Consider the following 24,544-nt stretch of genomic DNA (forward strand, 5'->3'; position numbering starts at 1 on the left):
TAAATGTTAACAGTAAACTGTAGCTTTTTCGTGTATCTGTACGTTACTGAAGTATTTCCATTTGGGAAGGCTTTTACTTTAACTTCACTACATTTTAAAGTCAAATATTAGAACTTGTTATTGCTGCTTGGTGGTATCTACTTAGCATGAAATATACAGTTCTGCATCAGTTCAACAGCAGGCAGAATATTTTGAGTCAAGTCAAGAAGCTTTTATTGTCATTTCAACCATATATAGCTGACGCAGTACACAGTAAGATGAAACAACGTTCCTCCAGAACCCTGATGCTACATAAAAACAACAATCACAGAAACAGAAAACACAGGGCTAAGGACTAGTAGGTGTTCTTGCCACATAAAGTGCATGTGTGCAACCTGGTGCAAACAGTGCAAAAAGACAACACAGGACAGTGCAAGACGACACACAAAACACAAAATAGCTCCGCCAGTAAACCTGTCGTAACAAGATAAAGTGAACAGTAGCAAAAATTTAAACAGAATATTGTGCAAAAGAGCAAATAGCAGCAATCCCAGAAGAGTAATAGATGATGGAAGAAACTCCTGACTCTATCCTGCCCCTTCGTTGAAAGTCGTTGAAAACAAGGTTTTGGGCTCATGATAATTTTAATGGATATCAATCAGTGTTTGACTTATTAATATCATTCTATTAATAGATTGGTGTGTTTAGAGTAACATTAGAGTCTTTTCCAATAGACTGAGATGGGTCCTGTGACAAAAATGATAATAGGAAGATTATAGCCACATTGGATACCCAAGTACATTTGAAGGCAAATAATATTGTACTTTTTCCTCAAGTGTAAGTTTAAAGGGACACTTTTACTGGAGTAATATTTTATCTAATGTATCTCTACTTTTACTCAAGTACATGGTTTGTGTACTTCATCCACCACTATGAATAGGAGTGATAATTTACTGGTTATAAATAGAAAAGAACATATAAAACCCCTTTTAAGCTCCAAATCTAGTTAATAATACACTCCTGGAACAAAAAGAAAATGTGCCAAATCCAAAATGGCGTCGAACCAGTGTCCAAAAACTGATCAAGAATAGCTGCTTAGTGCATGGAGGCTTTTCCTTTCGATTCCTATAAACGTGTGAGTCTGTGATCAGTTTAGTGTTGTTCAGACATTTCATTTGAGAAATGTTGTGAACTCGGACTTGTGTTCGTTGAACCCTCATCCTGATATCCTGATTGCATTTGCACGCAAGAGGTGTAAGTTTCCCTGCAGCAAAAGTGAACAAGAAACTGTGGCGCGTGACCTCTCAGGAGTGCACTGGTTTAATTCTGGGTCATTTTCTCACCACGGTTTGTTGTTTAGAGCATTAAAAGCTTTATAGCATTCACTTCGCTCGGTGTCTTTATTCATTGTGCCGGTAGATATCTGTATCGGCAGCGGAAATAAACCGAGTATCGAGCGCACGGTGCAGCTCTTTCCGGGCGTTTTAGACGATTAGCACGCGCTCTCTCGTCTCTTCACCGCGTGTAGGAGGATCTCACGCCTGGTGAGTCATCAATACTGCGCGTGCGTGGGCGCTCGAGAAAGATTGTGTGCGTGCGTGCGTGCGTATGTCTGTGTACTGATTTTCAGTTTTGTGGGGACGAAATATGTCCTATAATTTGTAATAATGCTTATGGATAATGTTCATGACCTTGACCAAGAAATGCTTTCTGAATAAATGAATCAATGAATGAATGAGCAAAATTGTAAAAAGTCCAAAGTTGTGAATCAGTGTCAGTAGGTGGCGATCTCTCCATCAGTCTGTCTTTCTCTCTCAGTCTCTCAGTCTCTCTCTCTCTCTCTGTCTCTGTGTGTGTGTGTGTGTGTGTGTGTGTGTGTGTGTGTCTCAGTTCTCAGTGCAGGTCCCTCTGAAGTCATGATTCCTTCACAGTTAAGTTGAACAGTAGAAATGCTGCAGTTTGTAAAGCCTTAATCGAGTGATGAGAAGCATTTAGCTTAAAGGGCCATTTAAAACAGATCGTTAATAAAAAGTAAAAACCTGATTAACATTCTACTGAGATTCTTTGCACTGATCTTCTGTAAAGAAGTCAAATAAAGATGGCTGTGGTACCAGCTGACATATTGGAGAAGGTCAAGTCCAAGTCAGGTGGATGTGGGGGGGGACTGTGGTGTCCCTGACCTTGTCTCGCCCAGGAGTGTTTAGTAGTCCACTAAGCAGAACAAAACAGTTTATACATTAGTTCGATCATAGTAGTCAAAATGTATGATGTCTATAAACTTTCTTTGAGCTTCTCCCGTTAGGGGTCGCCACAGCGGATCATCCGCATGTTTGATTTGGCACATGTTTTTATGCTGAATGCCCTTCCTAACACAACCCTCCCCATTTATCCGGGCTTGGGACTGGCACTAAGAGTGGCTGGAGTTGGTTTCCTGACCGGGGATTGAACCCGGGCCGCAGCGGTGAGAGCGATGAAACCTAACCACTAGACCAGATGTCTATAACTTCTTAAAGCCTCTTCTTCTTTGCAAATGGGAAATAGTGCTTCGGTGAATGAGTACATTTAGGTGTGGCATTTGTCTTTGCAATTATATAAACTCTGGTTAAATGAACCACTAAGATGAAACTGGTGGAAGAGTGTGAGTCGTCTAATGCTTATCTCACTTGGATGTGTATAATTTTGTGACAAATGGCTTTGAATTTTTTACTCATGGTTTAGAGTTGTGTAGTGTGGAATCCATTGAGGAAGTAGTGCACAGTCATGATCACTTCAGAATAGAGCACAGCCTCTGTAGTGTGTATGAGTGAGTGTGAGTGAGTCAGTCACATCTAAAGGTGAAGTAGGTGAGGTTTGCGGCCTGCGTGTCAGAGATGGCTAAAGTACACACATCCTTCACTATAGTAGAAGTACAGATACTCATGTTTTAAAATACTCAGATACAAGTTAAAGTACTGACTAAAATTTTCACTCAAGTTTAAGTAAAGAAATTTGGGCTCTGACCTGTACTTAAGTAAAAAGTAATTATAACCACTACCAGTTTTAGTGTCACCTCTAAAGTGGACCTCACATCATATTAATATATTAATACAAAAGAATTTCAGATTGTGTTACCTAATAAATGTATCCAGGCTGAACATCCACCATATAGAACACAAGCGAAGAAAAAATGATGATCAGGAATGTCTCTTCTCAGTCATGTTTACATCGCTGACTCCCTCTGTCTCATCCACGTTTGCCATACTTCTTGCTGTCTTCTGCCGTGCTTGTTGTTAGCTTTGTGAACTAGCCTACATCTGTTGTGCATGAGAGCCAGGAAATGATACACCAGTGCTAGGTTGAAAAAGCCACGCAATGACAGGGAATGGGCAGAAAATGGCATGCAGTCAAAAGAACAAATATTGATTTTGTCGACAAATAGATTAAAGTCAAGTCAAGTAGCCTTTATTGTCATTTCTACCATATATAGCTGACACAGTACACAGTGAAAATGAGACAACGTTCCTCCAGAAATCTGGTGCTACACTAAACAACATAGAGCTACAACACACAGCATAAAGCTACATAAAGTGCAAACAGTGCTAGTGCAAACGTTACTAAAGTAACGAGTCTGGGTTAAAAATGTAAGAAATAGAAAGTACAGATATTTGTGTAAAAGATTTAATGAGTGAAAGTTGAAAGTTGTCTGAAAAAAAAGTAATGACATTAGAAAATCTACTTATGTACTGTCGTCTTCTTCTTTCAGCTGCTCCCGTTAGGGGTCGCCACAGCGGATCATTTGTCTCCATACGACCTTGTCCTCTACATCTGCCCCTTTTAAACCGAACACCTGTATGTCTTTGCTCAAGTAAACTAATGAAAACACGCAAGAATGCCCTCATCACGAGTACCTCTGACTGTTCTAATGCAGCCATTCTCAGGGTGGGGTCTGTGAGGCACCACGAGGCTGTTTGTTCTTAAATATTTTCACAACTCACATGATAATATTGAGGGTTCCAACACCAATATAGGTGGAGAGCTCAGGAATCGGAAGCTGAATGGAATCATTCAAATGCCATTTGGCAAACGTTAATGCTGTTCATGAAACAAATCTATACTAAGGGGAAATTTATTTTACGGTTGTACAGGAATCACTTGGGACTCACAGACTGTGTCTCTGCTATAAAACTTGTCATATGCATTTCATAAGTGAAGCAGTGGTGTGAGCTGTCTCCAGGGTTTTAAAGCACATTTTGGCTCAGGGCTGTGGATTTGGTGGATGCTGAGGTTGTGAGCACTGAAGATGGAGTGTGTAGGAGTTTTGGTGAATTGCTACCCACAGAGCAGGTTATGTAAAACCGGAACACTTCAATTATTCATGTATGGACCTTTTAAGATCAACCTGAGCTTGGGTGTGGAAACATCTCACTCTCTCATGCTCCCTCTATTTTTCTCTCTCTTACACACACAAACACACCGCACACACAGTTTTATGATTAACGTTAACCACAATGATGCAATTTCTATATCCAATAACTGTAGTTTTGGCAATATTTTTAGCTCTACTTCAAATAACAGCTTTATAGAATTGCACTCTTTTATCATTTCCATATCAGCTCATTCACAGGGACATGTATAGCAGGCAAACTACATAATCTAAGCCTAAACATGTTCAGTTAACAGAAAACATCTTGTTTAACAAAGACTCTGTACTTTCAAAGAGAGAAAAAAGATATGTTGTTTTTAATTGAAGAAACACCTTTAAAAAGAAAAGTGCAATAACAACATAAAAAAGGTGTCCATGACTTGAGTCTATTGTGAGTTATGTACTTTCACAGCAAAAAACTATCTCCTGTTATAATGTCATTTATAATAGTGAGTTATAAATGACATTGATGACAGCCCACTGTCTAAATAGAATTCAGACAGTGGGCCCACTTATTAAACAACTTTTGATTCAACAGCATTTCGCTGTCAGCTGGGTCTGCATCACTGGCATCTGTCCTTCTTCTCCTTCTTCTATATATATATATATATATATATATATATATATATATATATATATATATATATATATATATATACAGTGAGGAAAATAAGTATTTGAACACCCTGCTATTTTGCAAGTTCTCCCACTTAGAAATCATGGAGGGGTCTGAAATTGTCATCGTAGGTGCATGTCCACTGTGAGAGACATAATCTAAAAAAAGAAAATCCAGAAATCACAATATATGATTTTTAAACTATTTATTTGTATGATACAGCTGCAAATAAGTATTTGAACACCTGTCTATCAGCTTGAATTCTGACCCTCAAAGACCTGTTAGTCTGCCTTTAAAATGTCCACCTCCACTACATTTATTATCCTAAATTAGATGCACCTGTTTGAGGTCGTTAGCTGCATAAAGACACCTGTCCACCCCATACAATCAGTAAGAATCCAACTACTAACATGGCCAAGACCAAAGAGCTGTCCAAAGACACTAGAGACAAAATTTTACACCTCCACAAGGCTGGAAAGGGCTACGGGGAAATTGCCAAGCAGCTTGGTGAAAAAAGGTCCACTGTTGGAGCAATCATTAGAAAATGGAAGAAGCTAAACATGACTGTCAATCTCCCTCGGACTGGGGCTCCATGCAAGATCTCACCTCGTGGGGTCTCAATGATCCTGAGGAAGGTGAGAAATCAGCCCAGAACTACACGGGAGGAGCTGGTCAATGACCTGAAAAGAGCTGGGACCACCGTTTCCAAGGTTACTGTTGGTAATACACTAAGACGTCATGGTTTGAAATCATGCATGGCACGGAAGGTTCCCCTGCTTAAACCAGCACATGTCCAGGCCCGTCTTAAGTTTGCCAATGACCACTTGGATGATCCAGAGGAGTCATGGGAGAAAGTCATGTGGTCAGATGAGACCAAAATAGAACTTTTGGGTCATAATTCCACTAAACGTGTTCGGAGAAAGAAGAATGATGAGTACCATCCCTGGTACTGTGAAGCATAGGGGTGGTAACATCATGCTTTGGGGGTGTTTTTCTGCACATGGGACAGGGCGACTGCACTGTATTAAGGAGAGGATGACCAGGGCCATGTATTGCGAGATTTTGGGGAACAACCTCCTTCTCCCAGTTAGAGCATTGAAGATGGTTAGAGGCTGGGTCTTCCAACATGACAATGACCCGAAGCACACAGACAGGATAACCAAGGAGTGGCTCTGTAAGAAGCATATCAAGGTTCTGGCGTGGCCTAGCCAGTCTCCAGACCTAAACCCAATAGAGAATCTTTGGAGGGAGCTCAAACTCCGTGTTTCTCAGCGACAGCCCAGAAACCTGACTGATCTAGAGAAGATCTGTGTGGAGGTGTGTGCAGTGTGTGCAAACCTGGTGAAAAACTACAGGAAATGTTTGACCTCTGTAATTCCAAACAAAGGCTACTGTACCAAATATTAACATTGACTTTCTCAGGTGTTCAAATACTTATTTGCAGCTGTATCATACAAATAAATAGTTAAAAAATCATACATTGTGATTTCTGGATTTTTTTTTAGATTATGTCTCTCACAGTGGACATGCACCTACGATGACAATTTCAGACCCCTACATGATTTCTAAATGGGAGAACTTGCAAAATAGCAGGGTGTTCAAATACTTATTTTCCTCACTATATATATATATATATATATATATATATATATATATATATATATATATATATATATATATATATATATGATATATGGCATGATTTAAAATGTAGTACTGTACAAGTACAATACTTAAAAAAATGATTTTAAAAGCTATTTACAAAATAGAGGTACACACAAAACTATTTACAGTAACGTGAGTAAATGTCATTTGTTACTTTTCACCTCTGCCCTTCACACCTAACAGTAATGTTTGTAATGTTGAACTGTACACTACCACGCATATAAATCGAGCTATATAAATAATACATCTCACACAACTTTCAACACCTTCTCTGACACCAAAGACACAACAAAACACAGAGCCTGCAGGTGGTTGTTGTGATTTATTTCACAGAGTATTTTGTTTTGTTCGCTTTCTTAAATCATATATGTACAGTATTAAAAAATAAATCATTTTCATTCTGGGATAGTTTTCCACATGTACAGTGCAATGTGGAGCATGTCCCGCTAATAAAGTGCATGGTACTTGTTATCAGATCAGAATTCACAATACAAAGAGAGAAACGAACAAAAGTAATAATACAGACACAAACCAATAGTTTATATCACAGTATCGTAACCTTCTCAGCTGGCCACGTGTTTATCCTGTACGACATACAATATCTAACCAAAACAGACCTACTGTAGGATTTGTGCTGATATTTTTTTGCCTTTACAAGATTTCTATTTTCACCTCATGCATGTGGAAAATTGAAAAAGGAAAAGGTTGCTGGCTATAAATGGACATCAGTCACTAACAGGACTGATGTGTGTATCTATGAAAGTAATAGTCGCATTGGATCTATGTTTATTTTGAGTAGACTAATGATTAAGCGCTTTCTAGAAGTCGTCTTCCTGTTATGTTGCTTTCTGAATAAAGAAGACCAGCTCTGTTAATGGCCCAGAAAAGCGATTTCAAGTGTTCTGGGATAAATTTAACATTTCATGCCTCACATTTTTAGACCCTATTTATAGGAAGGCCAGATTCAGCCATTATAATGCATCCGTGTGGTTTAGGCATTGCCATTCAAACGTCCTCTCTACTTTGAAATGCAAGAAGCAGCAGCAGTCCACAAACCACAAGTCTGAGGTATCAAAAACTCTTGCTATTCCTTTCCCTGTCTGTCTCCAGGAGAGACTGTAGAGCTTCAAATTTGCACCGCCTTGTGAGGTTGTAATGCAATCACGCAGTGATTAGACAGGTCAGTGCTGAGCATGTGGCAGGAGGTGGACATCCATCTGTCCCCTGTCTAAATCAGAGAGGACACTCCATAGTGAGAGATGGAGCCAGTAGGACGCCATGTGGAAAGAAGGCGGCCGAACCATGCACAAAAGTCTAGGGTTCCAAATACAGTGACTGACACAGAGTTAGCAAGCAATCCATTATAGAAATTAATCATAATGATGACAGCTTTGCTACTGCACTGATGACTGATTTGGGATCGATGGGAAGATGATGGAAGATCATCACAGTCGAGAAAGTCTTTAAAATCTTGGGTTTTATATTACTTACATTCTTCAGGCTAATTTGGGAACCGTAAAGGGATTATCAGACAGATTGTAGCTGTTTTCTAGAGAGTGATAGGTTTCACCACTCAACATGACCAACAATCTTACTTTCAGAGTAAGACACAAATTGACACAAAAATTCTTAAAAATGTTCAACATCTTTAATCTCTAATATTCACTCTTTATATAAGTTCATTACTGGATCTCTGTAGAACTCAATTAACCTTTCAAGATTATTATTTAATAGAAGGAGAATTTAAAATAGCTTCGAGGAATTAGGATCCAAATAGAAAACAATAAGCAGGGGTTCTCATTTTCTAAAAGTATACTTTCACTAAGTTGACTAACGTCCCATTCCTGGTAAGATCCATCGAAGTTTGTCCATTATGTCACATTCTAGTTGAGGTGATAATAGAAATTGTAATCCTTGTTTGTTTTGTTTTCTTTTTTTTTTTTTTTTTTTACAAATACATGAAATCAATAAGTAAGTATGTAAATAAGACTAGTAAAATTATGGCACTTTTTGCATCAGCAACACTCATTTTGCTTGTTTTTTTCCCTTTTTTTAAGAAACCACTTACAAGAATACAGATATTATATACATAAACACACACAATGACACCACCATGTTGTAAAACACATGCCCTGACGCGTATAAAAATAGAATGTATCTATACAGCATTGCATATGAAAAATAACCATAGTCCCCCTGAAGAAACAGAATCGATGGCGTCCAATTAAGTTCTGTGGAAAGATGTTACCCTACAATACATACTGGCATCAAAACATTAAGATTTGAAGTGGGCACATGTGACTGGCCCACTTAAGATACAAGTGATAGTTAGCTCTTATAATTAGCTCTTTTTCTTTCTCATTCACACACACACACACACACACACACACACACACACACACACACACACACACACACACACACACACACACACACACAATAAAAAAAAATCCATCCGATAAAGTGTAGGTCACTATTGTGGCTGAGGTTAGTCTCTATATATATGTGTGTGTGTGTGTGTGTGTGTGTGTGTGTGTGTGTGTGTGTGTGTGTGTGTGTGTGTGTGTGTGCACGCTCAGGGCCTCCACCTCGCTTCAGACCCCTAAACTTTTATAGCTCCCATTTTAAGAGCAGAACTTGTTATTTGACCTGCTTGGCTTGTTCAAGTGTCAAGGTGAAATTAGCTCTGGTTCAGTTCAAGGTTTGATTTGTTCTGCTCAACGGCTTAATTAGCTCTATTCATGGTCAGTTCAATGTTGGATTAGCTCTAGCAATGGCCTCCATGAGATTAGCGTTATCAATGGACAGCGTACATTAATAGATTATTGCAGTGAATAATAAAATAAGGCCCAAAACTCGATTATACATTTTAGACAAAGGAGTAACACCCCCCCCCCCCCAACTCTTTCCATGATGAAATGTTGTTACATCTATTTTCATGCAATTGGTTCGACAACAAAGTGTACACACTATAAAAAAAACCCACATTAAACCAGTTAAAATGCACAAGACAAACGGGTATGTTCTATTAATAATTTGTACATATGAATGAGTGTTGAAGAAGAAGAGTTTGCGACTTAACCCTCTTAATTTTTTTCCTATGTTCAGTATCTGAGATTGGTTGGCGCAGACATTAGTGCTATATATTTTGAAGGACATGTGATGCTTGAGGGGACAAATATTCCAATACCCTATTTCTTTTTCTTTTTTTTTGCTTTCTTTTTTTTGGGACACCATTTTAAATGGCTGAATTTCCAGTTAGTCTACTATGTTTGCAGTTACGGGTGGATTAAAGATACAGCCACAGTTTTGAAAGACAGCACATGGTCCACTTTCATTAACCTCAATTCAGGAACATTCAGTCCAGTGCCTGCTGCCCCAGTTACCTAATACCCATATAAGCTATTAATATATATTATATCTACACTATGCTCATGTTTTGTGTGCATCATTTTCATAGTAAAGCTGTCTTATTAATAGATGATCTATACTTGGCGTTACACTGGAGATGAAAATAAATTCTGGGGGGCAGATTCATTCTAATGCATCAATTGTAAACTGAAAATGAGAAAAACATTCAGGTTGAAAAGACAGGGAAGATTGGGGATGTGTAGCTTCTTACAGTTGATCAGAAATCCAAAAACGTTGTTTACTGTAACACCTTTTGTGCCTGTTTGGATTAAACTAAAGGACATGAGATGGTATTTGCAGGTTTTTTTCATCTAATTAAATTTTTGTATTTCCATTCTTTAAAGAATACTGAGCAGCTTATTAAGCTTATTAAGCAGCTTATTAAGAATTAGGCAGCTTATTAATTCTTCTCTGATTTTATCTTCTAGGGTTTGTCGAATTTGCAGTTCAACATTTTATTCAGTAACATGCTCTGCACTCTTGGAGAATAGATTAAGTCTGGAATCTTTAAAGATTCCTCGCATTGTCCCTCTGGGGAAAACTCTTAAAGATTTCGGGTAAAACACTGCAGCATACACTTTTCTTTTTTCGGACAAGGTTCTACATTGGGCAATTTATAGCTCAGTGGTTTAAGTTTTGGGCTACTGATCAGTGAGTTTAAATCAGCAACATTAAATGCCATTTTTTGGGGGTCTTTGAGCAAGATTTTTTTTTATCTCAATTGCTCAGCTGTATCCTGTATCCAGTGTTAGATAAAACGCTTCAGCCAAATGAGCAAAGTGTAAATGTGAGAGTGTCACTTGAAAAAAAACAAAATTATCAAGTATCCTGAGAACCCGTGAGGATGCAGCTTGGCATGCCCTGTCTTTGTATGTGCTTAATAAAGTTATAAAATGAACTTGGATGAAATCTGGATTGCACAGTGCCTGTGGATTTTGCTCCAAGAGCCTTGCTTTTATGTGATTCCTACAATATAAAGAAACATGGGGCTTCAGTGCAATGGCTGCTGTCCATGGTGCTTAAAAAAAGCATGTGAATGTACTTGCATCTATGGCAATATAGTAATACTAAATCTTAAAGACATTTCTGTGGATTCTAGACTGACGATCAAGGTGACAACACAAATATGTGATTTCTGTCAAAACATTTGCGAAGTTGGTCACAATTGGCAATATTTTTTCTCGTTTAGAGCCTCTCAATTCTCTAAAAGCTGTTCTTTCTGTAATGGCCGTTTGAAGGATCAGTGACTAGCATTGATGTCAACCAGTGAAGAATGATTTTCAATTTCCTTGGCACCATACTTGATTGATATATATATGGCTAGTTGTGTGTTTAAGGTGCCAAAATGTAGGCCTTTGATTTACGATAGAAAGGATTCGTCCTTTTTAAACTTTGCAATTTTGCTTTTCTATTCATATTGTGGGCATTTGTTAACTACTGCTTAGATATAAAGAAATACAATGCACTAAAAACAATGCTTTATACTACTAGACATTGAGCCCCAACTGTAGTAAAGTTCTTTGATATATTTTACCCCAGTTTTAACCACAACATGATCAAATATGTACTTTTTGTTTTCTTGTTTTTTTTCCTTAATTTATTTTTGGGGGGTGGGGTGCAAATTCCATCACCTGCTATGAAAGTGAAAGAGATATGATCATACGATCTGATCTATACGTCACTCGATGTCCTTGGCCTTTGGGAGAAATTGGCAGGGACACATCCGCAGCAGGCTAGCCACAGGGATTTCTGAATGTCTGGGTTTCTGAAGGCATAAATGATGGGGTTAATGACTGAGTTGCATGTTGCTGGCAGTACTGTGGCGTATGTGTAGATCATTGGGTAGCTAGAATCCGCAACAATTGAATACATGGCAAAGGGCATCCAGCATGCGGCGAAAGTGCACAGAATGGCAGAAAGTGTCGAGACCCCTTTAGTGGTGGAAGTAGCCATGAACTGGTGCTGCACGGCAATCTGTTGTGCGTGACGGAAGGCGATCTTACAGATCTGCAGGTAGAGCTGCATCATGAGCGCGAACACGAGCAGAAAAGTCACTGCAAGGACCACAGCATTGTTCTTGGTGACCGGGCGACAAACACTGCAATGGACCTCGTCCTGGAGACAGTTCCACCCGAGCATGGGCAGCAGCCCGAGCGTGATGCACACAAGCCAGATGAACACCACCATCACATAGGTGAAAGTCACCGTGCGTTCCGTGTTGTAGGTTAGCGCGTTGTAGAGAGACAGGTAGCGGTCCACCGTGATAGCCAGGATGTTTAGTACGGAGGCAGAGAAAGCAGCAATAAGCAGCCCGACTGACACCAGTGTCACAAACTCTGTGTTGAACATGTAGATGAAGATAAAGTTTAAAATCAAGCCGAGGCCCGCGAGCAGGTCCGCAAAAGCTAGGCTACCTATCAGAACGAACATGGGTGCCCGCAGGGTGGGAGTGTAGAACAGGATGGCGATCACAATTGCATTCTCGCAGGAAATGAGAGTCCCAGTCACACACAGTGCAATGTCCCAAGGGCTAACGGCGAGCGGCTGCAGGTCTGCAGTGTGGACAGACGACGAGTTGTGTGCATCCCGGAAATTCCACATGCCGGCCGTGTTCAGAGAGGAGGTGTTTTGAAGTTGGTTGCTCATTGCTGCTGCAAGAGAGTGAATCATAGCTGAGAGAGAGAGAGAGAGAGAGAGAGAGAGAGAGAGAGAGAGAGAGAGAGAGAGAGAGAGAGAGAGAGAGAAGGAAGCAAGAGAAAGAAAGATACAATTGTAAGGAAATGAGAGGGAAAAAGGAACATATCAGAATGACTTGTTAAGGACAACCTTCAAATATCACCAAAATGATGGGGTCTATCTCACATATATTGAAAGACTAAAACTCATGTAAATATCATCATCACCATCATCATCATTATCATGAACTATAATTATATACGTATATATGCATATATATATATATATATATATATATATATATATATATATATATATATATATATATATATATATATATATATATATGTGAATCATCTCATCATGACCTATCAGTGGCACACAAAGCGACCTCCACCCTTCTGTAAGCAACCACCTCGTTTCTCCCGGTATTGAAATGACATCATTTTAGAGGTCAAGATCGTTTTTTTTTTTTTTTGTGTCGTGCTCATTTGTCTTAAATGTGCGTCAAGACCTTGAGCAGGTCTTTCAGATATGCTCCGTTCGCTTGGCTCCTATTTTTAGAAATCGTCTAAAAATAAACCGGGTCTCCTGTGCAGGCGTCGTGCATTGCGCCTCCACAATCTGAAATCGCGCGCAGCCCAGAACTCGCTTCATTCATAAATTTTGATTCCCCAGTCACACGCGCGGTGTGGATCTAAACCCTAAAAAAAAAATCTCCAATAAAAGAGAGACAAGCAAAGACTGTCCGGAGGTCAAACCTCGATTTAAAGCATTAGGCTTTTAAATAAGATAAAGGAGAGTCTTTGGGGCGCAGTGAAAAGCATGCAAAGGTGAAGCATCAAATCACATCACATCGCATCACATATCATCCCATCACGTCGTACCTTAGTGCCATGAAGCTGCAGTGTGTTTCCCTCTCAGCACGCGCTTCTCCTCATACGACTCAAACACGGAGGTAGAGGACACAGGACAGAGAGGAGAGGCGTGAGGGAGGACAAAAAAAATCATCAGGTCCTTATCCTGTTCTTTCCATATTGTTCCAGTGCAATCGTGGCACTCCTCAGGAGGAACCCTGGGCAGAGGCGCAGCAGCCGCTCCTCACTCAGCATCGCTATCAAAGCATGAAGCTGAGCCGCGCCGCTGCCTGGCTTTGATATGGCCCCGCCCCCTTCCTCCGCACGCCCCACCCACGATTCTCCCGCTTTGACGTCAAGCGGCTTCACTACAGTCATGATCGAGTTTTGTGAATCACACGCACACCAAAATATTCATCATAAATACCCCACCAGAAGCTCAACACCAGGCAAATCCTTTGCATTTACACACTAGGATGTTTTTTTTTATTTAACATTAACATATTGGATCTGTTCACATCCAACATTATTGTCTATATATTATTATATATAATAATATATACAGGTCATACACACACACACACACACACACACACACCCTGATGCCAAGATGCCCTCTCATAGCCATATTTAACATCTCCACATGCTGCGCCTTATGTTTCAATAATTGCACATACCGATGGTCCATTGACGCTTGTCTCACTTTTTTCAATCCCAGATGTCTACGCTTCCTGTGACATTTCATTAATGACTGCTCCATCCTGCTACAGTGCCAGCTAGTTGGCGTCGTGCCTTAAATGTTGTCTTTCCCCATCTGTTTTTGTCTCGGTGACTCCATGTTTTATGACGCAACAGCTTGGCTCTCATGTGTTTTTACGAGAACTGAATTGTTCTGGCTGAAAAGTGGCAGGTGTGAGTTTTTTGTTGTTTTCTTCGCACTTGTAATGTTTTTTTATGTTTATTCTGGAACTTTTAATTAGAACAGTGGATTATGTCCCTTTAGACATTTCTGAAGGTACAATACATACACATTTCCAGGAGATAGTAAAGATGTGTACCACCAGTGGCCTCGTGTACTGGATTCCACAGTAAGTATTGAGTACTTTCACCTCTGACTCGAGTATTCCCAGGAAAAAAGATCCTGACTAATATAAAACAATCACTTCTAATGAATGGATGAGTTTATGAATGTGTATGTCTGAATAGAGATATTTTCATCTCAGCAGTATCACAAGTTTTCGATTCAATTCAGTTTTATTTGTGAATCACTTTTAACAATGGACATTGTCCCAATGCAGCTTTACAAAGATACTCTGAAGAGGTTATACATTTTGAATGTGTACAAGTTTAGTGCCTATAAGTTTATCCCTACTGAGTGAGTCAGAGTCAACAGTGGCATGTAAAAGCTCCCTGAGATTGTATAAGGAAGAAGCCCTAAGAGGAACCAGATCTCATCTAGGTGATACGTATTTTAAATTTTATTTTGAAATACTTTATGGATCTAATAGGGGAATTTTGTCACATTTCCCACCAAAAATCTCAGAGGAAGCTGAGGTCCGAGTCAGCCATGCTACAGCATCTCAGAGGATCAAGGGCCGTAAGAACAGCGGCTTGGCCCCTACTGAGGCTTGAACCGCCAACCTTCCGATGAGTAGCCCAGAGCCTTAACTACTGAGTTACCATCTCTCCTCACCAACATTTTCATGTTCATTCATTTAATGTCAATTTATCATAGTTTTATAGTTTGTTGAGGTTTCTATAAATAATGCAAATTGTGAAAATATTGAGGAATCATTGGAGTCCCAGGTTGTTACTTACTTACTGAATAGAATACTGATGAACTTTGTTGTGAAAGCTTATAGGAAATATGAAACACATAAGGAGGAAAGTGAAAATAAGAGGCAGAGAGAAAGTGGGGGAAAAAATGCAGATGGAAGAAAGAGTGAAGGATAGATAAAGGAGAGAAAAAAACGAGTAGATAAGGCAGGAAAAATGGTGAGAGAAGGAAGGAAAAGATGAGCAAGTGAGAGTGAGAGAAAATAGAGGAAGACAGGGACAGTGAGACATTGCATTGAGCTGTCTACAGGAATGCTGTTTTATTGCTTTCTCCCTGGCGGCTGCTGTTATGAATCACACAACCTGATCAGAATGACAATGAGCCTGGGCGCCGGTTCATTGATGAAGCTCCCGCCAATCCCCCTCGCTCAAACTCCTCCATTCATCTTCCCCGCACGGCACTGTGGGTAAACCTATTACATCACCTCCTGCGCTGTACATTTAAATATGCATGTGACACCACAGTTACACAACACTAAAGCTGCACACACACACACACACACACACACACACACACACACACACACACACAGACACGGCACTGAAAGCTGCAGGAGCATATGCTGGATGTAAATCTAACTAAAAGATGTAGGCATGCATACCCATAATGAACCTTGTGCTTGCTTATATCTAAAAAAAAGCTTCTCTTTATGTGTAGTCTGTATGTCATGCCCAGTATTTTCTTATTTTACTTGGTATCTTACGTGGTTTACTTCAGTGGGCACAGACTCTGTATTGTCTGTTTTCAAAGACTGTCACACAGTCAAGGACTCCGTTTACTGTGAAGGCATTCCACAGACTGTTCAATTCAGATTTATTTTAGGATCCTACATCAATGAATCAAATAACAGATTCACTATATCAATATTTAAAATATATGTCTGTTTTTAAAGCGTTTTATTTTAAAACACCCCTGTTTTTATTAAAATGGTCACTATGTTGTAAAAACATTAAATACTATTCCTTTTTATGAGTTATTATGACTTGAATTTGTCATTTTATTGAAATAATATGGTAAATCATGGTAACGATGGATTGGAATTTCGATGCAAAAAAACTCTGGTTATGATTCATAGACCCCTGTGGGCACCAAGACCCATGAGATCTGTGGGTCTGTTGTGTAATACCATAATCTTGGAGACATGATTTCATCCCACTGTATTAGAAGTAATGGATAAGAAGTCAACTGAAATCTATTTTACTTTGTGTAGTTAATAAATTGTCATTTAAACTGTAGGTTTCAATTTCTAGGTGGAAAATTTTATATAGATTTTTGTTTACTATTATAATGTTACATTTCATGAATGTGTTCATAGACCTATTTTAATGTTCTATTCAAAGTTTCATTGTCATATTATAAATTGTGTTATCTGAATTTGCTCCAAATTCACCACAACCCTGATCAGCATAAAGCAGTTACTAAAAGAAATTGTGTAAGTAAACTTGTTAAGTGGTAGCTTAATGGTTAAGGTATTGAACTTTGGTGCTAAAGGCTGTGCGTTCAAATCCTGGCTACACCAAACTGCCACTCCTGGGCCCCTGAGCAAGGCCCCTAATCCCATAGCTGCTTAGTTTTATGAATGAGATAAATGCAACTTGTTCTGGATAATGACAGAAATGAATAGATCATGAGTAGATGCTGGTTTAAGCTCAAGTGATGTAGTGATTTATTGAAAGTTAAGTGGTTAAGATATTGGACTTCTGCTCAAAAGGTTGTGAATTCAAATCCCAACCCGGCCAAGCTGCCAATACATAGTCGCTGAGCGAGGTATATGTCCTCTCCCCCTATGAGAGATCCTGCGCGGCGCTTTGCGTCGAAGCCTCATGAGGTTACAGATCTGAGGACTGTCATCCTCAACAGGAAGGCTTCGACAAAAAGGTCCTGACACGGGACTTTCTCATGAAAATTGTCTTGTACAGTTTACATTGCACGATGTAAACTGGCCCTTTAAACCATAAGGAAGGATTTTTTTGTTGATAAAGACATTTCATTGCACATCATGGGACTTACACTCCCATTATCTCTGTCTTCCCTTTCTTCTGGATTTCTGCTAGTAATGCTCGCTATGCTAAACATACGCTTGCATTAACCTGAGGTTTTAAGTGCATATAGAAGTGCATATTCTCCACTCCAATCTCTTAAAATAAGTTGAATTACAGGCTGACTCGTCTTACTGAATGCTTAGTTTCACTCTCAGATGGTTGTTACTTCCTCAGACACTCTGACGTCATGCTTCAGTGCGTGAATGAAGGCTGCAGTGAACAAAAACAAAGAAAATCCTTTTTAGTACAGTATTAAAGCACTCCATATTTAAGAGGAGTTCTGCATCATTTTCTGCACTCTGTTTAAGAAACCCCCCACTGGGTTTTATAATATATACATTTTGAATAATGCATGCAGTTACATTCTTATATAAATACATTAATGCAGTAACTTAGCACTAAAATGTTGCACTTTCGCTTACAGAGACAGTACAGCTTTTACACACTATTATTATTATTGCACTTGTTGATCTATTGGCATTTAAGCTTCTCTTGTGGAATTAAATATTTGATGTCTGCATTAACTTGCTTTATACAGACTTTTTTGTACAGCAATTGCTTTATATCTTTAAAAACATTACAATCTTTACATTTGAAGATTGGAATAAGAGCAGGTGATGATGTAATCCTTATCTTTCCAGCTTTCATGAGCCTGAACACAGTGTAGCCTCAGAATTCATTTTTAAGGCTAATAGGTGTGCAGCTCATTGTGGTCCTCTGCTGTTGTAGACCACCTGCCTAAAGGTTTGATGTGTTGTGCATTCTGAGATGTGTTTCTGCTCACCACAGGTTTAAGAGTGGTTATTTGAGTTATATAAGACTTCCTGGCAGCTTAAATTCTTGAATATTTTCCAGTAAGTGTCTCCACCACCACTCACTGTATATTTTTAATTTTTTTGTTTTGTTTTGTTTTTGTTATTTCTCGCACCATTCTGTCTAAACTAAAACCCATGAGATTTTCAGTTTCTGAATGATATTAGAATAGTATTAAATAGATATTAGAATAGTAACAGGCTGTGCCTGTTAGGGGTCGCCACAGCGGATCATCCGTCTCCATACTACTCTGTCCTTCCTTTACATCTGCCTAATTCGAACCAACTGCCTGCATGCCCTCCCTCATCATATCCATAACCCTTCCTCTTTTCCTCCCTCCTGGCGTTTCCATATACAGCATTCTTCTACAGATAACACACACACACACACACACACACACACACACACACACACACATACACACACACATACACACACACACATATATATATATATATATATATATATATATATATATATATATATATATATATATATATATATATATATATATAGCGGGTAAAATAAGTATTGAACACATCACCATTTTTTTTCTCAGTAAATATATTTCTAAAGGTGCTATTGACATGAAATTTTTACCAGATGTTAGTACAAAGAAATCAAACCACACATGCCCATAAATGAAACAATGTGTAAAAATTGTGGAATGACACAGGGGAAAGTATTAAACACATGAAGAAAAGAAGGTGAAAAAAGGCATGGAAAGCCAAGACACCAGCTGAAATCTATCAGTAATTACAAAGCAATCCTGCCCCTCGACAGTGCAAATTAATATCAGCTGGTTCAGTCCCAACTGATGGCCTGTATAAAGGTGTCTCATTACCAAGGTGTCACACAAGAAACATCTCATGATGGGTAAAAGCAGAGAGCTCTCTCAAGACCTTCGTAACCTTATTGTTGCAAAAAATACTGATGGCATTGGTTACAAAAGGATTTCTAAACTTTTTAATGTTCCAGTGAGCACTGATGAGGCCATTATCCAGAAGAGGAAAGAACATAATTTCACCACAAACTGGCCATGACCAGGTGCTGCTCGCAAGATGGACAGAGGAGTCAAAAGAATAGCAGAAGAGTTGTCCAAGAGCCAAGAACCACCTGTGGAGAGCTTCAGAAAGCAGGTACAAATGTTTAAAAGAAAACAATAAGTAATGCATTCAACACATGGCCTGTGTGCATGCTCACCATGTAAGACTCCATTTCTGAAGAAAAAGCATGTTAAAGCACGTTTAAAGTTTGCTTGCACAAACCTGTGAAATACTGGGAGAATATTGTCTGGTCAGATGAGACCAGAATTTAACTAATTGAATGCCATAATACACACCATGTTTGGAGGACAAATGGCACTGCACATCAAAAACACCATACCAACAGTGAAGTCTGAATGGAAAAATGGACTGAGACATTCTTGATAAAAATCTGCTGCCATCTACCAGGATGATGATGAAACGAGGGTGGACATTTCAGCAAGACAATGATCCCAAACACACAGCCAAGGAAACTCGATTGGTTTCAGAGAAAGAAAATAAAGCTGCTAAAATGGTCCAGCCAATCACCTGACTTGAATCCCATTAACCTTAAACCAAACCTTAAATCCATAAACCTCCTCTGTGGCCTTCCTCTTTTCCTCTCTCCTGGTAGCTCCATCCTCGGCATTCTCCCACCGATATACCCCTTGTCTCTTCTCTGCACATGTCCAAACCATCTCAATCTCACCTCTCTCACCTTGTATCCAAAATGTCCTACATGCGCTATCCCTCTAATAAACTCGTTCCTAATCCTGTCCATCCTCATCACTCCCAACGGAAACCTCAACATCTTCAGCTCTGCTACCTCCAGCTCCACCTCCTGTCTTTTACTCAATGCCACTGTCTCTAAACCATATCGCAGGACTCACAGGACTCACCACATTCCTATAAACTTTCCCATTCACTCTTGCAGATACTCTTCTATTACAAATCACTGCTGCCACTCTTCTCCAACCACTCCACCCTGCCTGCACTCTTTTCTTCACTTCTCTAACATTTTCCATTACTTTGCACCGTTGATCCCAGGTACCTGAACTCCTCCACCTTCTCTACCTCTTCTCCCTGCAACCGCACCACTCCACTGCCCTCCCTCTCATTCACACACATGTACTCTGTCTTACTCCTACTGACTTTTATTCCCCTTCTCTCCAGTGCATATCTCCACCTCTCCAGGCTCTTCTCAACCTGCTCCCCACTCTTACCACAAATAACAATATCATCCGCAAACATCATGGTCCACGGAGACTCCTGTCTGACCTCGTCCGTCAACCTGTCCATCACCACTGCAAACAGGAAAGGGCTCAGAGCCGATCCATGATGCAATCCAACCTCCACCTAAAACCATCTTTCGTTCCTACTGCACACTTCACTGCTGTCCTGCACCACCCTCACATACTTCTATGACACACCTGACTTCCTCATACAATACCAAAACTCATCTCTCGGCACCCTGTCGTACGCTTTCTCTAACTCCACAAACACACAATGCAACTCCTTCTGACCTTCTCTATACTTCTCTATCAACATCCTCAAAGCAAATAAGGCATCTGTGGTGCTCTTCCTCTGCATTAAACCATACTGTAGCTCACATATGGTCACCTCTTCTCTCAGCCTGACTTCCACTTCTCTTTCCCATAACTTCATGCTGTGACTGATCAACTTTATTTCCCTTTAGTTACTGCAGGTCTGCATATCTCCCTTATTCTTAAAGATCGGTACCAGCACACTCCTTCTTTATTTCTTAGGCTTCCTCTCACCTTCCAAAGTCCTGTTAAACAATCTTGTTAAAAACTCCACTGCCATCTCTGCTAAACATCTCTACCAGTATGTCATTGGGTCCTACTGACTTTCCACTGTTCATCCTCTTAATTGCTGCACTCACTTCCTCCTTACTAATCCTATCCACTTCCTGCTTTACCATCTCCACACCATCCAACCTTCTCTTTCTCTCATTTTCCTCATTCATCAGCTGCTCAAAATATTCCCTCCATCCTCTCAACACACTCTCCTCACTAGTCAACACATTTCCATCTTCATCCTTTACTGCTCTAACTTGCAGCACATCCTTCCCAGTTTGGTCCCTCTGCCTGGCCAATCGTTACGAATCCTTTTCTCCTTCCTTAGTGTCCAACTTCTCATACAGCTCCTCATATGCCTTTGCCTTGGCTTTCGCCACATCCCTCTTTACCTGCTGCCGCATCTCCTTGTACTTCTGCCTACCTTTCTCACCACTCTGTCGATCCCAATTCTGTTTTGCCAACCTCTTCTCCTTATGCTCTACTGCACTTCCTCATTCCACCACCATGTCTCTTTGTCTTCCTTTCTATTTTCAGATGTCACACCAAGTACTTTTCTAGCTGTCTCCGTAATTACTTCTGCAGTAGTTGCCCAATCATCCAGCACCTCTTCACCACCACCGAGCCCCTGTCTGACCTCTTCCCTGAACCTCACACTACAGTCTTCCTCCTTCAGTTTCCACCATCTTCTTCTTCTTTCAGTCCTCACTCTCCTCTTCTTCTTCTTGACCTCCAAAACCATCCTACAGATCACCATTCGATGCTGTCTAGCAACACCGTCCCCTGCCAACACCTTAAAGTCTCCAAACTTTTTTAGGTTGCATTTTCTTCATAAAACATAGTCCATCTGTGTGCACCTTCCTCCACTCTTATACATCACTCTATGCTTATGTTACCTACTGTATATATATTAGGTGTGAAAAGGTACACATATTCGTACCGAAATTTTCTGGTACTGGGTTTTAGGTGTAGAACATAGTTACAATCTGAGTTTTCTCAGGAACCTTTAAATGATAAAAAAATTTTATTTTCTTTTTACTTGAAAACATACACAAACATGCCAGGGGTATAAAAAAAGAAACTAGATTTTATAGAGCACAGTGTTCCTGTGGTGATTTACTCCATACCGGAAATAAAAATCCCTAGCGTTAACCACTTCCTGGCCAGCATGATAAATTCAAAAAGTAAGACCACAAACATAGTTATATACAGGATATAATTTTCAGTAAAAAGAAAAGTAAAAAAAATAAATAAAGAAAAATCTTGAATCTTGAATCCATAGCACTAGCGTTAGCCACTAGCCACTTCTTGGTTAGCAGCTAATGCCAGCGCTATAGATTATTTAGTGTTTTATTTTCAGCTTCAAGAATTTCTCTTAAAAGGGGAAAATCCTGATAAATCTGCATATCGAGGGAGTGAATGAATGAAGGATGGAAGGAATAAACACATTTGTTAAAATATGCTGAAATAAGTAGAACAGTTAGGTAGATCATATATTGAGAAAATTTATTATTAAATGTAAAACAGGCACATCTGTATTACCCACTTGGGGACTAACAAATGTACACTTCTTATTAAAAAAAATATTTAATTCATTTAATTTTATCGAAATAATTTAATTTGTTTTAAAGGCACTATCCTCATGTGCCTATATGAACCACTTGTCTATCTTAATAGAATAAGGCTCAAATCTGATAAGGAGGCAGCTGTTGTGTGCGGTGTGTGATCACATGTTGTGGCTAATGAAGCGCTTGTCAGTTTAACTCTTTGATTGTCTGCATTGATGAATACACTGCAATTGTGCTTTCAGCCAAGAGAGCTCATTTCCTTCCATAAATTCAACAGGCAAATCCTACTGACACTCTGCCAGCAGAGGAACTCTCTTGTCAGCAGTGTGTGTAACTGTGCAGAGGCTTTCCTATGTGTGTGTGTAGAATAAGAATATCAACCAGTTGCTTGACTATGCTAGCTAGGGTGAGGATAATAGAAATATATAATGAGGCAGGTCTATCTGTACATTGCTTCATGTCTTTCCGATATCCCTGAGCATCAATTGAAAGCAAGTTCATAGTAAGGACACACGATGACTGTCTAAACTGTTATTGATTATCAGTGACATTTATGGTTATGGGTTTGTGAAATGTTGCATGCACATGCTTAGAACAAAGGATCTAATGATTTTAACCTTTTCTATCTCACACACATTGAAGCTGTCAGTAACAATGATATAATCCTTAAGCTTTATTAAAGCTGAATCCCTCAAACCTATACTGAAAATCAGTAAGACATACAGTAAGCCTTGTATTAGTGACAGCCTAGAGATTTACACAACTTTTCTGCTCTTTATCTGTCCGTCAGTGCTTTTTCATTATATGCCTTTATTTCGGTCTATCGTTTATCACATAAGCTGCCATTTATCTAAAAAATTTTTTTTTTTCATACCACTCAGAAATGGCAAAGTGGACATTATCACAATAGTATGTGTTTTTCTAACTCGTTTCTTTTCCTCTTGCCAGAACACAATTTGCTGTTTTTTCTTCTATGTGATATGAAGTTGCCTTTAGGCAATTCCTGAGCAACCTAACAACAAATTAGGTTTATTTTTTAAAAAAGAGAAAAAAGAAACCATGCTAGCTGGGATAAATTGACCATTTTTACAGATATATAAAAAAACATTTATACATGCTATAGACAAAAGTATTGGGACACCTTACTTTTGCAACCATATGTGGTTCTTCTCCAAACTGCACATAATTGTATAAGATGTGTGGTAACATTAAATGTTTTAAGCAAAAATGCTAAAATAAAAAAAATCAAGCTAAACAATAGCAAACCAGACAAATTGTTTTATTTGATAATGTGAAGCATCTGTCATTCACGCCCCTGTGCAACTTGTTACTATAGAGACAATGAGTGCATTAATACACACTAAGTGTTAACATGCATGTGCTGCAGCAGGAGCTTATGCACATGCAGTGCTTTTGTGGAAAACTATTTTAAAGAATCAACAGTGTCGTGTTGTTAAACTCTGTGTTGATTAGATCTTTACTCAGCATATATTATAGAGATATATTTAACCCTCATTTTCTCATATTAGTCATCAGTGGACCTCTAGGCTTTGATACTGATAGCACTCCAGTATGATGCGCTGTGGTTCCGGCTACTTATCTGTTTTAGCCCAGACTCAGTAGGACGTATCGTTTGCTCAGCAGGAACCTTGGTATAGCAGAGAAAGCCTTGAGGGGTTTCTATTAGTTTTAGCTAAAGATTGCGACATGGCCATGCTACTTTAGCACGAAGGTCCTCCAAATGACAGGAGCACATCATATCATATTAGCCATCCGTGGGCGACAACAGGGCCACAGAGGGTAAAAATAGATCTGGTGTATTTGTGGAACAAGCAT

General features: G+C 39.3%; 2 protein-coding genes across 4 annotated transcripts in view; one reads left to right on the plus strand and one right to left on the minus strand.

Moving 5' to 3' along the window:
- Positions 1–1,415: 1,415 nt before the first annotated feature.
- The window catches only part of LOC310726140 (diacylglycerol kinase delta), a 115,753-nt gene continuing 92,624 nt past the window's right edge, over positions 1,416–24,544 (plus strand). For all 3 annotated transcript variants that reach the window (XM_083541424.1, XM_083541417.1, XM_083541427.1), the window contains exon 1: positions 1,416–1,523. The gene's annotated coding sequence lies outside the window, so the exon portion shown is untranslated. The remainder of the gene's footprint in view (positions 1,524–24,544) is intronic.
- On the minus strand, positions 11,395–13,873 carry gpr185b (G protein-coupled receptor 185 b). The gene is made up of 2 exons (XM_083543108.1): positions 13,637–13,873; positions 11,395–12,745 (listed from the first exon to the last, which is right to left on the minus strand). Exon 2 carries the CDS (start codon positions 12,741–12,743, stop codon positions 11,745–11,747), a length of 999 nt encoding a protein of 332 aa, XP_083399234.1. The 5' UTR covers positions 12,744–12,745; positions 13,637–13,873; the 3' UTR covers positions 11,395–11,744.

Source organism: Silurus aristotelis, assembly GCF_946808225.1.
Source record: "Silurus aristotelis genome assembly, chromosome: 5".
NCBI lineage: Eukaryota > Metazoa > Chordata > Actinopteri > Siluriformes > Siluridae > Silurus > Silurus aristotelis.

Excerpts from the sequence above, each read along its gene's own strand:
- gpr185b (XM_083543108.1), bottom strand. The coding sequence starts at position 12,743 with ATGATTCACTCTCTTGCAGCAGCAATGAGCAACCAACTTCAAAACACC.